Source organism: Miscanthus floridulus, chromosome 2 (genome assembly GCF_019320115.1).
Source record: "Miscanthus floridulus cultivar M001 chromosome 2, ASM1932011v1, whole genome shotgun sequence".
NCBI classification, from domain to species: Eukaryota; Viridiplantae; Streptophyta; class Magnoliopsida; order Poales; family Poaceae; genus Miscanthus; species Miscanthus floridulus.
This window is the reverse complement of record NC_089581.1, coordinates 20237639-20251417: the sequence shown is the minus strand read 5'-3', so window position 1 is coordinate 20251417 and position 13779 is coordinate 20237639. Positions and strand designations below refer to the sequence as shown.

Sequence of the window (13779 nt, the reverse complement as noted above, 5' to 3'; positions counted from 1 at the left end):
AGATTTGACTCATTGAAAAATAAGATGTACAGTTATTTTGAAATAAAGGAAGTACATGTTTTATTGTTTAGAGGTATGCTATCCCTTTGTAATAATTGTGATATGGTACATCCTTGTTACATGATGTCTGTGAGATAAGAAATCTTCTACTCTGATTTTCTAAGAACACCCTGCGCGTTGCCGCGGAACTACTGATTTGGAGTTAAGTTTAACTATTTGTATAGTTCTTAGGAAGAGATTAACTATTATAAACTAATGTTAGTGGATAGCGTGTCACGCTAATGTGGACAACTAAATGCATGTTATTAGATGATGTGTCTCGCCGTGGATATCATAATTACTTGTGCTAGTGAACTTTAATTGCAAGTGATAGTGGACTGTTGAGGTGGACACCTTGCATGTCAAGAAAAATTGCTAGTGGGGTTTGGCTTTATAAGAGTATAGGATTATAAGTCATTTTAATTTTTTTTATTTACGTAGCTTTTGTTCTATATTTAGGTGCATAATAAAAGTTATGTACTTAAGAAAGCTAAAATAACTTGTAATTTGTAACAGATGGAGTATTATTTAAAGAAAATACCTTGTGCTTTATCATACATGGTATAAAATCACTTTCAAAAAAATATAAGTTTTGTTTTCTCTTAAATCAAACTATCTAAACTTTGAGCAAGGGTCAACATTTATGATATCAGACAAATTCCATGATGAATCGAATAGTATTTATTTCATATCATAAGCACTGATGTTCTTTTTACAAACTTAGTCAATTTTAAAATAATTTATCTTAGAAGAAAGCTAAATTGTTTTTATGTGGAGAGACTACCATGCAGTGTGCAAGCCTATGAGATATTTGGGTTTTCCATGGTGTTTTTCTCGACTGAGTTTTACTGTTAATTTGTTTATGTTTTATCTTCCATTCGTAGAAAATAAATCGTTCTAAATTATAGATTGTTTTGTATCGTGATGTCTCTGGTTCTTTATTTTTTTAAAAAAGAATAAAAAATACATATGGCCACGAGAATCAAACATAATGTTGTCTTTATATCTAGTCATGCTTCTTTCTCTCACTGAGATAAACAAAGAGCAACCCCCCTCCTCACTGATCTTCCTAGTAGAAATGATTGTCAATGACCTTGCAGACTCCCTTCATCGTTTTCAACTACCGTTCTCACTTTTCTTTATGAGAAGTCAAATGTATTTAATTTTGATTAAATATATACAAGAATATATTAATATTTATGGTATATAATTAGTATCATTAGATATAGATCGTTAAAATCTATTTCATAATAACCTTAATGTAACATACAAATATTGTTAATATTTTTTACAAACCTCAAACTTAAAATAATTTGATTAGCACAAATACTATATAATGACACTTAAAAAGAAACAGCAACAGAGAGAGTACTACGGTAACCGATCTTATTCTACTATAGCAGCCCGTTGATATTTGGGTATTGTTTAGATTGCAAATTTTTGTAATCTAGACACTGTAGCACGTTTCGTTTGTATTTGACAAACTTTGTCCAATCATGGACTAACTAGGCTCAAAAGATTCGTCTCGTGATTTACAATCAAAATGTACAATGTTCCATGCATGCGTCTAAAAATTGATGTGATGAAGAGAGAGTGAAAAAACTTGGAATTTTGAGGCAATCTAAATAAGGCCTTGGATACTTTGTATATACTTTAACAGTAGTTCAACAGATCTGCATTTCTTGTCAAAGGCCTCACTCAATAAAACCTATAGCGTAATAAGATATAGGGCTATGGCATAGGCCGCGTTCGTTTCCTCAATAGATTTTCTCAACTTCCACGGTACGGTCTACCATCTTGTGTTCCTGAGTCTATTGGCTAATGTGTCACTTTCGTTTGTATTTGATAATTAGTGTCTAATTATAGACTAATTAGGTTCAAAAGTTTCGTCTCGCGATTTCTCACCTAACTGTGCAATTAGTTTTTTTTCGTCTACATTTAGTACTCCATGCATGTGCCGTAAGATTCGATATGACGGGTACTGCGCAAAATTTTTTAGAATCTAAATATACCCTAAACCATCTGTGCTAATTTGTACGATTAATTTATTAGAGGAGAAAAATATTAAACCAACTTATTAGAGCAGCCGAACGTAGCCTTATATTTTCATCAGCTTGTGACACCCTATCAATCCATAACTGTTACGATCTAGTCCTTTTTAGCTATCGGTTCATAAAAGACGACCAAATTAGTCACTAAACATCGGGTAATAGAATTACCCACCACTAGTAACAGTTACCACGCTAGTAGACTTGAACACAGGTCATTCAATTCTGCACCGAACTCTTCTCCTGCCGTTGCACCGCACGTCGCACCACACTAGCTACCAAACCAGAGGCCGGACCACACTACCAAACCAGAGAGATCCGCTTCCGACAACATCGATTTACCAATAATGTACTCCTTCCGTAGAGGACTTTGAAGTCGTTTAGAACATGATTATTCTTACCAAAAAGTGATTAATTAGGGAATATTTTTTTCTATCTGTCTCTATTAAATAGGGTTAAGGGTGCATTTCATACGAGAAAGTTCCTTAGCTCGGACGGTTAGTGCATCGAGGCGTAAGTCCAGCGACTCGAGTTCGAAACTCGATTGACGCCTTTTTTTAGCTTGATTTTGCATGGCACTATTTGCTGCGTGGCCTTGCGTTTTGGCTGCATGGCTCGGTTTTTTTCGCGTTTGCGGCTGGGCGTGGCGCTTGCGTTTGGTGGTTTCTACGCGATTTTGCCGTTCGCACTCGCGGTAGGGAGGCGCTCCAGCATTCAATTTTCGCCGTTGGCGCGAGTTCAGCCGCGATGAGGCGCGTTTAGCCTCGTTAGTTTGGTTCGTTTTTTTGCGTTTAAGTGCACTGGCGCTCATTTTTTCCACTGCGCGCGCTCAGCATGTTGGCTTAGCAGGTCCGGCGCCTCATTCCTTGGTTGATCTATTTAAATGCTCCGCGGGTCCGACACTTCAAGTGCTTCATCCTCCCTTGCCTTCCTTCCTTGCTTGCTCAAACGACATGGCTTACCTCTTCTCCACTGCAATGGCTAATCCATTCGATTTGAACGTTCGTGTAGAAGAAGATGACGACGACAATCTTCCATTTGATCTCGATGAGGCAATATTGGAGGATCACACCACATATGGTAATGTACTCAGTTCATTTGTTCTTTTTTATATATTCAAAGCAACAACGTGTGCTAATGTTTCTCATTTTCTTTCTTCTTTTTTGGACAGGGTTTGATTTGAACTTGCCACTGGATGAGTTTGGTGCGATTGATTTCGATTATCTACAAAACCTGCTCGATAAGGTTTATAAATAAGTTTGTTTTTTTTCCTATAGCTACAACATGCCGTGTCTAAGTATTGCATGAATGCGCTTGCTTTTTTCCTCTAAATAGAACATGTCGTGGCTAAGCATATTATGAATGTGCTTGTTTTTTTCCCTATGAATAGAACATGCAGTGGCTATTAATAGAACATGCCGTGGCAACTAATGTTTGTTTTCTTTTAACAGAACATGCTGTGGAGGCTCCCGTTGAAGAACAAGTTGAAGAACCCCACCGAAAAAAAGAAATGTCTGAAGAGCTCCGAAAACAAGTTTATCAGACTTTGTTGGCTAGAAGCAACAGTGGAAAATTAGGCAAGAAAGATATTGCATTTGTTGCTGCTCAATTTGGTCTTTATATTCGGTCAGTTCAGCGATTATGGAAGCGAGGTAAAATACAACTTGCAAACTCAGTTCCGGTTGTGGTTTCTAGTCTAAAGAAGGGCAAAGTTGGTCGTAAGACAATCCCTGTTGATTTGGAAGCATTGCGAAACATTCCTCTAAAGGAAAGAATGATTATAGACGATGTGTGCATGAAACTAAACATGAGCAAATGGAAGATTCAAAAGTATTTGAAAAAAGGTTTGCTTAGGCGCCACTCTAGTAGCATCAAACCATATCTCACTGAAGCTAACAAGAGGTCTAGGTTAAAGTGGTGTGTTGACATGATTAAGAGGGATTTGCTTGATGATCCAAGGTTTAAGGATTTGTTTGACTTTGTGTTCATTGATGAAAAATGGTTCTACCTATCTCAAAAATCTGAAAAATATTATTTGCTTCCCGAAGAAGATGATCCCCATCGAACTTGTAAGAACAAGAATTACATCCCTAGGCTCATGTTCTTGTGTGTTTGTGCTCGGCCAAGGTTTAGGGATGAGAATTGTATTTTTGATGGTAGGATTGGTTGTTTTCCACTTGTTACTTATGAACCGGCTATGAGAGGTAATGAGAGAATCGACCGTGTCCGTGGAGACTTGGTTATGAAGCCCATGACTTCGATCACTAGAGACGTGATTAGAGATTTTATGATCAACCAAGTGTTGCCTGCCATTCGAGCTAAATGGCTAAGAGAAGATGTGGGCAAACCAATCTTCATTCAACAGGATAATGCACCTTCCCACTTAAAATTGGATGATTCGCTTTTTTGTGAGGCTGTTAAGCAAGAAGGATTCGATATTCGCCTAATTTGTCAACCACCCAACTCTCCTGATTTCAACATTCTTGATTTGGGTTTTTTCGAGCTATTCAATCAATTCAATACAAGAAGAATGCAAAAACAATAGAAGCTCTAGTTCCAGCAGTGCAAGAGGTAATTTGATCAAATTGTTCACACATGCTTCAATGTTTTCTTCAACAATAAATTTGCTCATTCATTCATTTCTTGCACAATTGTTTTGTAGGCATTCTTGGAGTACTCGGCACACAAAGCAAACCGAATGTTTGTAACACTACAAAGTGTTTTGATGGAAGCTATGAAGGTGAAATGATGCAACAAGTTCAAGATTCCTGACATGAAAAAAGAAACATTAGAAAGAGAAGATCGGCTGCCATCTTCTATCCCTTGTGATCCATCTTTGCTAGATGAAGCCGAGGCTACTCTTGCTGCATGAAACAATTAGATTGATGCTAGTTAGCTTAATTAGTAGAGACATTCTTGTACAGTTAATTAGAACTAAAGCTAGTTATCTTACCGATGCTTTGGCGTCATCCTTTGCCGGCAGCAGATCCTTGTAATGCTAGATGAAAAGCTCGTAGTCGAACTCGTCGAGGCTGTGAAGCATGGCGCGGATTATGTATTCCGCATGGACGAGACCGCAACGAGAGCATGGCTAGAACCACGAGTGCGCATGATTCCATGCTTGGCGGTCCTCATGGACGAGATGACAGCGAGCGCATAGAAAAGAGCCCGACGGCAAGGAATCCAGCACCATCTTCGAGACCGACGCGAGCTCCTGCAACTCCGGCGTGATGGAGTCCGGCGCCATCTGCGATTCCGGCACCACCTCCATCTTCGAGTCCGGCGCGACGATCTCCTCCGGCTCCTGCGACTCCGGCGCGACGACCTCCTGCGACTCAAACGCGATGAGCTCCTGCGACTCCGGCGCGATCTCCTCCGACTCCTCTACGGCGAACTCCTCCAAGTGCGGCACGACGTCCTCCGCGGCGAACAACAGACGTGACGACGGACTCTGCGGCGAGCAGCACCCGCGCCGCCGGACTACACGGCGAGCAGCACCTGCGCCCTCGGACTCCATGGCGAGGAAGCGAAGGCAAGCCCTAAACCCTAGGCCACCGGACTCCGCGGCGAGCGTTCGGCTAGAGAGGAACGAGTGGCTGGCATGCTACGGAGAGGAACGAAGGCGAGTGTGCTGCGGAGAGGAAGGAAGGCGTTGCGTGATTACTGCCTTGACGCGGCGCTATTAACGCGTGGCTGTTCGGGAGCCCGAGCGCGGCGCTATTAACGCGGCGCGGGAGCTGGAGCGCGTGCATGCAGGGGCAGCGGCGTCCAAAACTTTGCATGAGTGGTAGAACGACTTCCTTTCCTCAACTCTGATTATGCGCTAGAACGACTTCTAAAACCTATACGGAGGGAGTACTCCCTCAGTTCACGAAAGAACGTAATTATGAAAAAACGTAACAGTCAAACTGGCTTAAGTTTGACCAAGTTTACCATAACAGTAATAATATTTATGTCTCTAAATAAATTTATTATAAAAATATATTCTAAAACTAATCTAATGGTATTTATTTTGTTTTATGAGTATTAGTACTTTTTTATATAACTTTAGTTAAAGTTTAAACTATTTGACTCATCGATATGTGATAATTGCATTTTTTTATGGACGGAGGGAGTATAGTGAGTTTGAGACGGTGCAAAAAATGATAAATATAGAGCACCCAAAATAGTCGTCACTAAGGGCACTAACAGACTGTTAGCATATCCAGCGACATTCCAAATCACCCAAATTTTAAGTTGCCTATGCAATTTCTCATCATGGTATTTGACTCGTACTATAATTTCTTTTAGGAATCACATTACATACGCAAACATTCAAACATGCAGACGCACTCACTTTATCCCGATAGATGTGATGGTCGAACGACAATACAGTTAAATTCTGAAATAAATACAGAAAAATACAATCACCCATACCTCAAGTCGATGACTTGAATTTAAATCCAAACGAACAGAATCCACCACCAGAAACCAAAACAGCTGATGTGCTGCGCTCAACTCGTGTCTTTTGACTCATATATACAAAACAGATCTAAGTGTTTGTAGTTGGTTAATCTGTCACACTCACAGGTGATCGCATGCATATCTAGCGCGAGTCGTTCTTCCATGGGTATCCAGGAATCGTGCTCATGAAGTGCTTCCCCTGTGGCACAGGGACAGTGTCAACATCGCACAAGAAAGCTATATATATCTCATGTGACCTGATGATTCGATGCCGGATCAAACATAATCCATGCGATGGACGAGGATGGTAGTGGTAGCCAATGAAACTACCAGAGATGCTGAAAACCACTCACGTTCGGGGTGTGTTTAATTCGCGAAATGAAAATTTTTGGGTGTCACATCGATGTGTCGGAAGGATATCGGGAGGGGTTTTTGGATACTAATAAAAAAAACAAATTACAGAACCCATCAGGAAACCGCGAGACGAATCTAATGATACTAATTAATCGGTCATTAGCACATGTAGGTACTGTAGCATTTACGGCTTTTCATGGACTAATTAGGCTTAAAAGATTCGCCTCGCGATTTTGCCGAGAACTGTGCAATTAGTTTTTTTCGTCTATATTTAGTACTCCATGCATGTGCCGCAAGATTCGATGTAACACTTTGTATTGAAAATTTTTGAAAACTAAACAGGCTGCTGGCTGTTCCAACAAGCTCTCTTTCATGGGTTCCGTTCGCTCAGCGACAGTGAAAGACCTTCAGAGTAGGACACATTTTTGCATTTCATAGTGTTTTTTTTCACTTGCTCAATTGTATTGACAGTTTAGGTTATATACGATATAAGACTTCTTAAGTTTGCTTTATCAAGAAGGAGCAAAGTAGTAGAGGTACTCCTACTACATAAGAAAAGGTCTGCATGCGCTTCTTCAGTTGATGGCAAATATTGGGGTCGAGGACTTGTTTGGCTAGCTACTGCAGAGTAAATAGAGATCTGTATCTCGTGCATTATTTGCCGCAAGGACACACACAGCATCAGACCCAGCGGGCAGCGGCGCGCGACGCGCGCGGTGGTTGCGAGGAAACAGGGCCCTTGCCTGGCGGCCCGTGGCCCCAGCCGACAGGGGTGGCAAGGCAACGAATGACCGAAGTGAAAGTGGTCACGAGGCCGAGGCTGGAGACCTGGGACCGGCCGGCCCCTCGACGGACATGACGGATCAGCAGCAGCCAGCGAGCGCCAACCGCGCGCGCTCTGTCGTTGGGCCCCGTGCCAGAACCAGGGGAAGGGGAGACCGCAAATCGAAGCCACACGTGATGGCGCGAGGCAGCCAAGGCTCTGCATCTGCTGCTGCATCACCTGGCGCCGGCACTGGCTCTCCCCGCATGACAGCAAACGGCTAGTGTTTGGCCCATCGCAGGAAAACGAGATGCCCCCGCCCTGTTGCTTTTTGGGGTTTCCATTCGTCGCATCGCCTGCCTGTTTCGTTCCTTGGAGAGAATAGAATAGGAGCAACGGCCCAGCAGCAGCAGGATGTTCGTACGAGAACCCTAATCATCATCATCGCAGCTCACATTAACTGTGCTCTTATGCCGATTTGTTCTGACGTAAAAGTCAGCCAAGACAGAGTGATCAAAGTGAAACACCGAAAATATTATTATCCGGAGCACGAAGGTTGCTACAAATTTACTGTTGCATTGGTGCGTGTTGTAATTATAGAAAAGGTAGGGACTAAACCATAAAAAGGAGAAAAAAGACAAGGAAGATTGTAAAGGATGGTGGGTATCGATCCCTTCATCTTTCCCAAGTGATGTTGTTTATCATCTTTCTCTCCTCATGGTAAATCCGAAATTCCTCCCTGATTCTCTAATTTCTTCACAACACGGTATCAATAGCAGGTTAGTCTTGTCGTTCTCATTCCGTTTAAATTCGCGGATTTGTTCTCAGTTGTAAAAGGAGAGGCAATTGGTTGTGCATGATTGTTGAGTGGCATTTTTTGTGTAATTTGTGTGAATTTGGTGACTACTTCTATGTTTAAAAGTGTGTGGACCATGAAACTGGATGAGCTAGAAAAGTGCATATTTTTGTGGCTTCAACTTTATTAGTTTTGGCCTCACAAGTTGTTCATAACTTGCATGTTTCACAAGACTTTAATTAAACCGGTGGGTTGGAGACGTACCAACATAAGCCTGCCAAAGAGCCTCTTCTCTCTCTCTCTCTCTCTGTGTGTGTGTGTGTGTGTGTGTGTGTGTGTGTGTGTGTGTGTTTTAGTTAGGAACATGGCTGAAACAAATAGAGAAACAATAATAGACCCATTTGGATAGACTTTGTGAAATGATCAACAATTTGATGGAGCAGACTAAGATGACATGCAATTTAGTCTAATCCAGTGAAATGCAGTAAGTTGTGTTCATTATGCCCATCTAATCTTGAGCTCCCATGCACACAAGGGTCTGTTAGTTTATAGTAATGAGGAAACTAGTGTTCAAGCTAAGAAAATTAATTATAAAGTGTTGCTGGTTGTTAAGCATGGAACTAATAATTCAGGAGCAGGTTGAGGTTATGACCACAGTCACACAAGCATGGTCATCCTTGGAGAATCAATTTGTGGGAAATATCAAATAAGATGCAAGCTATGCGAATTATATATTCATGAGTTGAGAAATTTAAAACAAGGTTCAGGTATATGATTGAATATGCTGGTGAGATGAAAAAACTATATAAAGATTTACATCACTATCACCCATTTGAGCCTGATGATAAGAAGGACATGACTATTCATCATTCTGGTTCAAATCATTTGTGAAAAAATTGTTCCTTGATGGCTTAAATCAAGAGTTTGATCTTCATTGCTAGCTTATATTATCTAACTCTGAATGGCCAGTCTAATTTCAATCATTATTGACGAAGAGACTAGGCTAAGACATCTCAAAGTGGTTATCCAAGAAGGACAAGGAATAAATCATATGTGACCATTGTGGCAGTAAGGGAAATAGAGAAGTGCTTTAAGTTGCATGGCTTTCCACCTGGATGAGATAAGGGGAAACCATAGCCTAGGGAGTTCAAGGTGGTAATTGGAATAGAGCAAATTACATTGCACCTGGAAGGAAGCTTCCAGTGGCAGACGCTCAAGCTCTTGAGAAATACAACTCCAAACTTAGACTCTCTGAAGGCTCACCTTCCACCCAAGATTCCTCTACTACTAGTCTTGGGACTCTAAATTAAATTTCAAATTCTAAAAACTCTAAACAATTTTAAATAAAAACTTGTCACCTACGAAGTTGTAGATCACGTCGATTACTACAACTTTGGTATAAAGTTTGTCTTCGTTGACTTCATCTAAAAAGTTATGAATAGTTTTTATGTAACTATTCCTAAGGATGTGTCTCTTAAAAGTGTCGTATCTGCTAATCGATTTCTAAAGGCGGCACTGTTAGAATTCCTATCTCTTTTAATAGCCCTTTTCAGACACAGGTAAATCGAATAACATAGGTGGTCTTCTTATTATGTCCGCCTCTATAAATATCTATCTCTACCTAATATTAAAGAGCAAAGCATTTCTTCCAACCCGCTTTTTTACTTCCCAAATTGAGCTTTTTTCTCCTGTTTTTTTACTTCCTAATCAGCCCACGCATCATCCGTATATGGCTCGGATTCATGACCCGTATATGATCTGGATTATTGACCGATGATCATACAAGTTAGAACAACTCGTATCCAACAACGATACGGAGTGAGATTCCAACACGTATTGAGTTCTATATACAACGCACGAGCATGTTTACTAGTGATTAAAGTTAGTGTTTGTCTAAGACTCGCCTAACGATCGATAGGCAACTCCAACAATATCAATCTTTATTATTAGTGAATCTATTTCCTAATTTTATTGTACTGATGGTTTTACAACATATTTAAAATTGTCGACCACTTGCGTTCATGTGTACATCTTTTATCTTCCCTTTCGTCATTCACCAACTGGATTCCTAATCGTCAACACTATATAGTTGATACATAGGCATCCTAGGTTCTCTCTCTCTGCTAGAGTGTTGTCAGTCGAGTGGTTCCAATTAAAGAGAACCATCCCTCGTTTCTTTCTTTCTTTCTTTCTTAATTTGTTATGGCCTATCGTGTACATTGTGGATTTGATGCAGGTTTTGTCTCCCAATTTTCATAGGTGCAAGGCTGTCTCCAACAGGAGACCCAAACCCAAAATGGGTCTCCAACACAATACATATATCCTCCAATAGAGTTCCTATATGGAAGATCCATTTTAGATGTCAGGAGAGATATAACATAAATCTGAATATCCTTTCTCTTAGAGACCCATTTCAAAAAGAGTTCTTTTTTGGGTCTTGTTGTAGGAGAAGATAAAAAATAAGTATTGAACCATTTACTTGTAGCGCTGTCCAAATGTGGAATGGGTCTTGTATTTTGGATAAAGGTCGTTGCAGACAGTCTAAGGTCCAGGATTTGAATTGCATTTGTGCTGAAATAAACCATTCGGCCTGGCTCGATCCAGCCTCAGCATTTAGAGACTAAAATTTATGGTTTGGGCGTTTGGCATGTTTGGGGCCTGCTACATCGGCCTAGCCCGAAGGGCATCCGAAAGCCCACAGGCCGCGGAGAGACAGTTAATCATTTTGGTCTCTGCCAGTTGGCCCAACTCAACATGTCCGAACTGTCCGCTCCAGTCGACTTCGGGGAAAAGCTCGGGAAGTCGGGGTAGCCAAGTCGGCATACCCATCCATCCAATGGTCCATCGCAAAAGTTGCCATGCTAACCCCATGCCGGCCCCATACACTATTATACGTCGCGCTCGCATTAAGCCCGCAGGTCAGCCGACCCAGTCTAGCGCGTGTCCAACTCGTTGCATGGGCAGCATGGAGGCCATGCACGCATCTCCTCTCCCTGTTGAACCCAGGTGGCGCACATTTACGCCTAGCACTAGCAGCATGTCTCGACGACGGCGGCGGCCGGCGGCCAGAGTGTCACGGTGTCAGGAGTAGTAAGGTCGATTTGCCGCTCCTGCTTGTCCGCATGCACTCGAGAGAAGAACTGAAGAAGTGGTGTGGTGGTGACCAACTTCTCCTCGTCAAAGCAGCTAGACAGCAACCGAGAAACAACGCGAAACCTGTGCGCGCGATGGAGCGCCGTGCTTAAAGTGCTCCATCCACGGATGGATGGATGGACTCGGAGCGGAGAACGACACGCATCCGATGGAGATAGACCGTGCGACATGGGGCCACGCAAGTCCTCCGCTTGCGGCGGCCGGTCGGTCGCCCCCCTGCCGCCTGCCGGCCTGCCCTGTCCCAGTGTCCCGGCCCGGCCGAGCCGCCGACCACGCACACACGAGGTGCTGCTGGGCATATGCATGCTGTGCAAGTACAGCGCCATGCACGACAAACGGCGCGGGCAGCAGAGGACAGGAAGGTGTCCGTCCGGCAGCGTCGTTCCTCAAGAGGGCCTATCTGGTGGGGACTGTGCCGTGTGAGAGCCTGGCCGGCCGGCCTTCGTGGCAAGTCTCGGACCGTGGCAGCACGGCTGCCTGTCCTGCGGACGGCACGCCCGGGACAGGGCGGCCTCGCGTGTCCGTTTTGGAAGGTGGACGATGGTCGACGACGGGCCGGGACGACGACGGACACCTGAGCGATTATTTCCCGTCGTGATTCATGTGCTGGTTTATCCCATGACACCGATCGTGTCCTGAATTCTGCTGGTTCATGGACGACGCGTACGGCCGGATGGACCGCGCGCGGTGGCATTTGTCAGAGTGAAGTTATTGGCACAGTTTGCAGACAGCGTGGTTGTTGGGTAGTGATCACAGGATTATTGGCGCGTCACGTTTGACCTTTTTTGTAAGGAACAACCCAACAAGAGCAAACGGCCTCTCTGTTCATGTGTGGTACAAGTACAAGCAGGACCCATTCTCCGCGCTGCTCCTAAAGCCGTCTGTTGGTTTGTCCCGCGCTTTTTGTTTATCCATCCATGTGCTGTTTGTTCAGCACTCGAGAGATTAAAAAAAACTATAAATTCTTACGAAAACTTGAAAGATACGGCTATCGGTTCAGCGTTTTCTAATCATCGTCGATAGTAATAGCTATTTGATATAATTTGTTTACTGAAGCTTTACTAATCTTTGTAAATGTCATCGCAAAAAAAATGTATTAGTGTGAAACATACTCAAGCTCCCTACCCATTTCGCAGCGGGTTCTCCCTACCTATTTCGCAGCAGTGGAACCCCTGTGGAGCCCCCATGAATTTTTAGGCAAAATTCTATAGTGTAGGGGGGGTTGATACTTAAGATCGAACAGCATTGTTGTTCAGCCCCCCTGAAATATTTTATGAGTTCGCCGCTGGGAACACTTGAGGATGAACCACGTTTTGTTGCTCCGGTTTCTAACATCAAACTAGCTCCAGCTTACCTACTTTTCACAAAAAAACGACTGCTAAAGTGTTTGGTCCAGCTCCTCCACAAAAGATGTTACAGGAGCCGGAGCCATGCCAAATAGACTCTTAAAGTAACCACTAAATTTACATATAAAATACACACCTCTATCGTTACTTAAAATAGCCCTGTATTTACAACTCAATTATTGATATACTCTCAATATCCCTAAATATCTGTCATTTTCGCTTCCCGAGAAATAACTTTGACTAAATATATATTAAAAAATATTAATATTTATGGTACATAACTAGTTTTTTAATAAATTTATTTGAAGATACAAATGTTGCACGCATTTTATACAAATCGAGCCAAACTTGCGGCACGCACACCAATAACGACAGTTATTTAGAGACGGAGGGAGTATATTCTTTTATAAAAGACATCCCAAAGTACTTCTCTATGTGTTTTTAAAATATTTACTTTTTCTGTTTATAAATTAAAAAATAAACCAAATGTATACATCGATATGCAAGAAGTGATGAGCATACCTATTTTTACGTAAACACGTAGCTAATGATAAATTTTGAATATGTTAATCGGATATAGAGATAAGGTGCAAATGAAAATAAAACTATGGATGTGGCTCATTAAAGTTTATTTTGACTGGGCAAAAGTAAAGAAAAAAGTATCTACATGAATATTGTTTAGAATATGAACAAATATAAGGACAGTAACACCACTACCGGATTCAGGAGCTTTGCAGCCACAAAAACACTCGGCAAACGGTTTGCCGAGTGTTACACTCGGCAAATGACACTCGGTAAACTGGTTATCGGCGAACGCTAGTTTGCCGAGTGTTTTTT

General features: G+C 42.1%; 1 protein-coding gene across 1 annotated transcript; it reads left to right on the top strand.

Moving 5' to 3' along the window:
* The first annotated feature begins 3040 nt into the window (after positions 1-3040).
* Positions 3041-4632, top strand: LOC136536183 (uncharacterized). Its single transcript, XM_066528562.1, has 3 exons — positions 3041-3167; positions 3259-3320; positions 3541-4632. The coding sequence occupies exons 1-3, from the start codon at positions 3041-3043 to the stop codon at positions 4630-4632; spliced, it is 1281 nt and encodes a 426-aa protein (XP_066384659.1).
* Positions 4633-13779: the final 9147 nt, after the last annotated feature.

What these genes read in the sequence shown, in the direction of transcription:
- LOC136536183 (XM_066528562.1), top strand. Translation starts at nt 3,041, where the DNA reads ATGGCTTACCTCTTCTCCACTGCAATGGCTAATCCATTCGATTTGAAC. An exon ending in GGAGGATCACACCACATATG is followed by an intron (nt 3,168 to 3,258) that starts GTAATGTACTCA and finishes TTTTTTGGACAG; the next exon opens with GGTTTGATTTGAACTTGCCA. An exon ending in ATTTCGATTATCTACAAAAC is followed by an intron (nt 3,321 to 3,540) that starts CTGCTCGATAAG and finishes CTTTTAACAGAA; the next exon opens with CATGCTGTGGAGGCTCCCGT.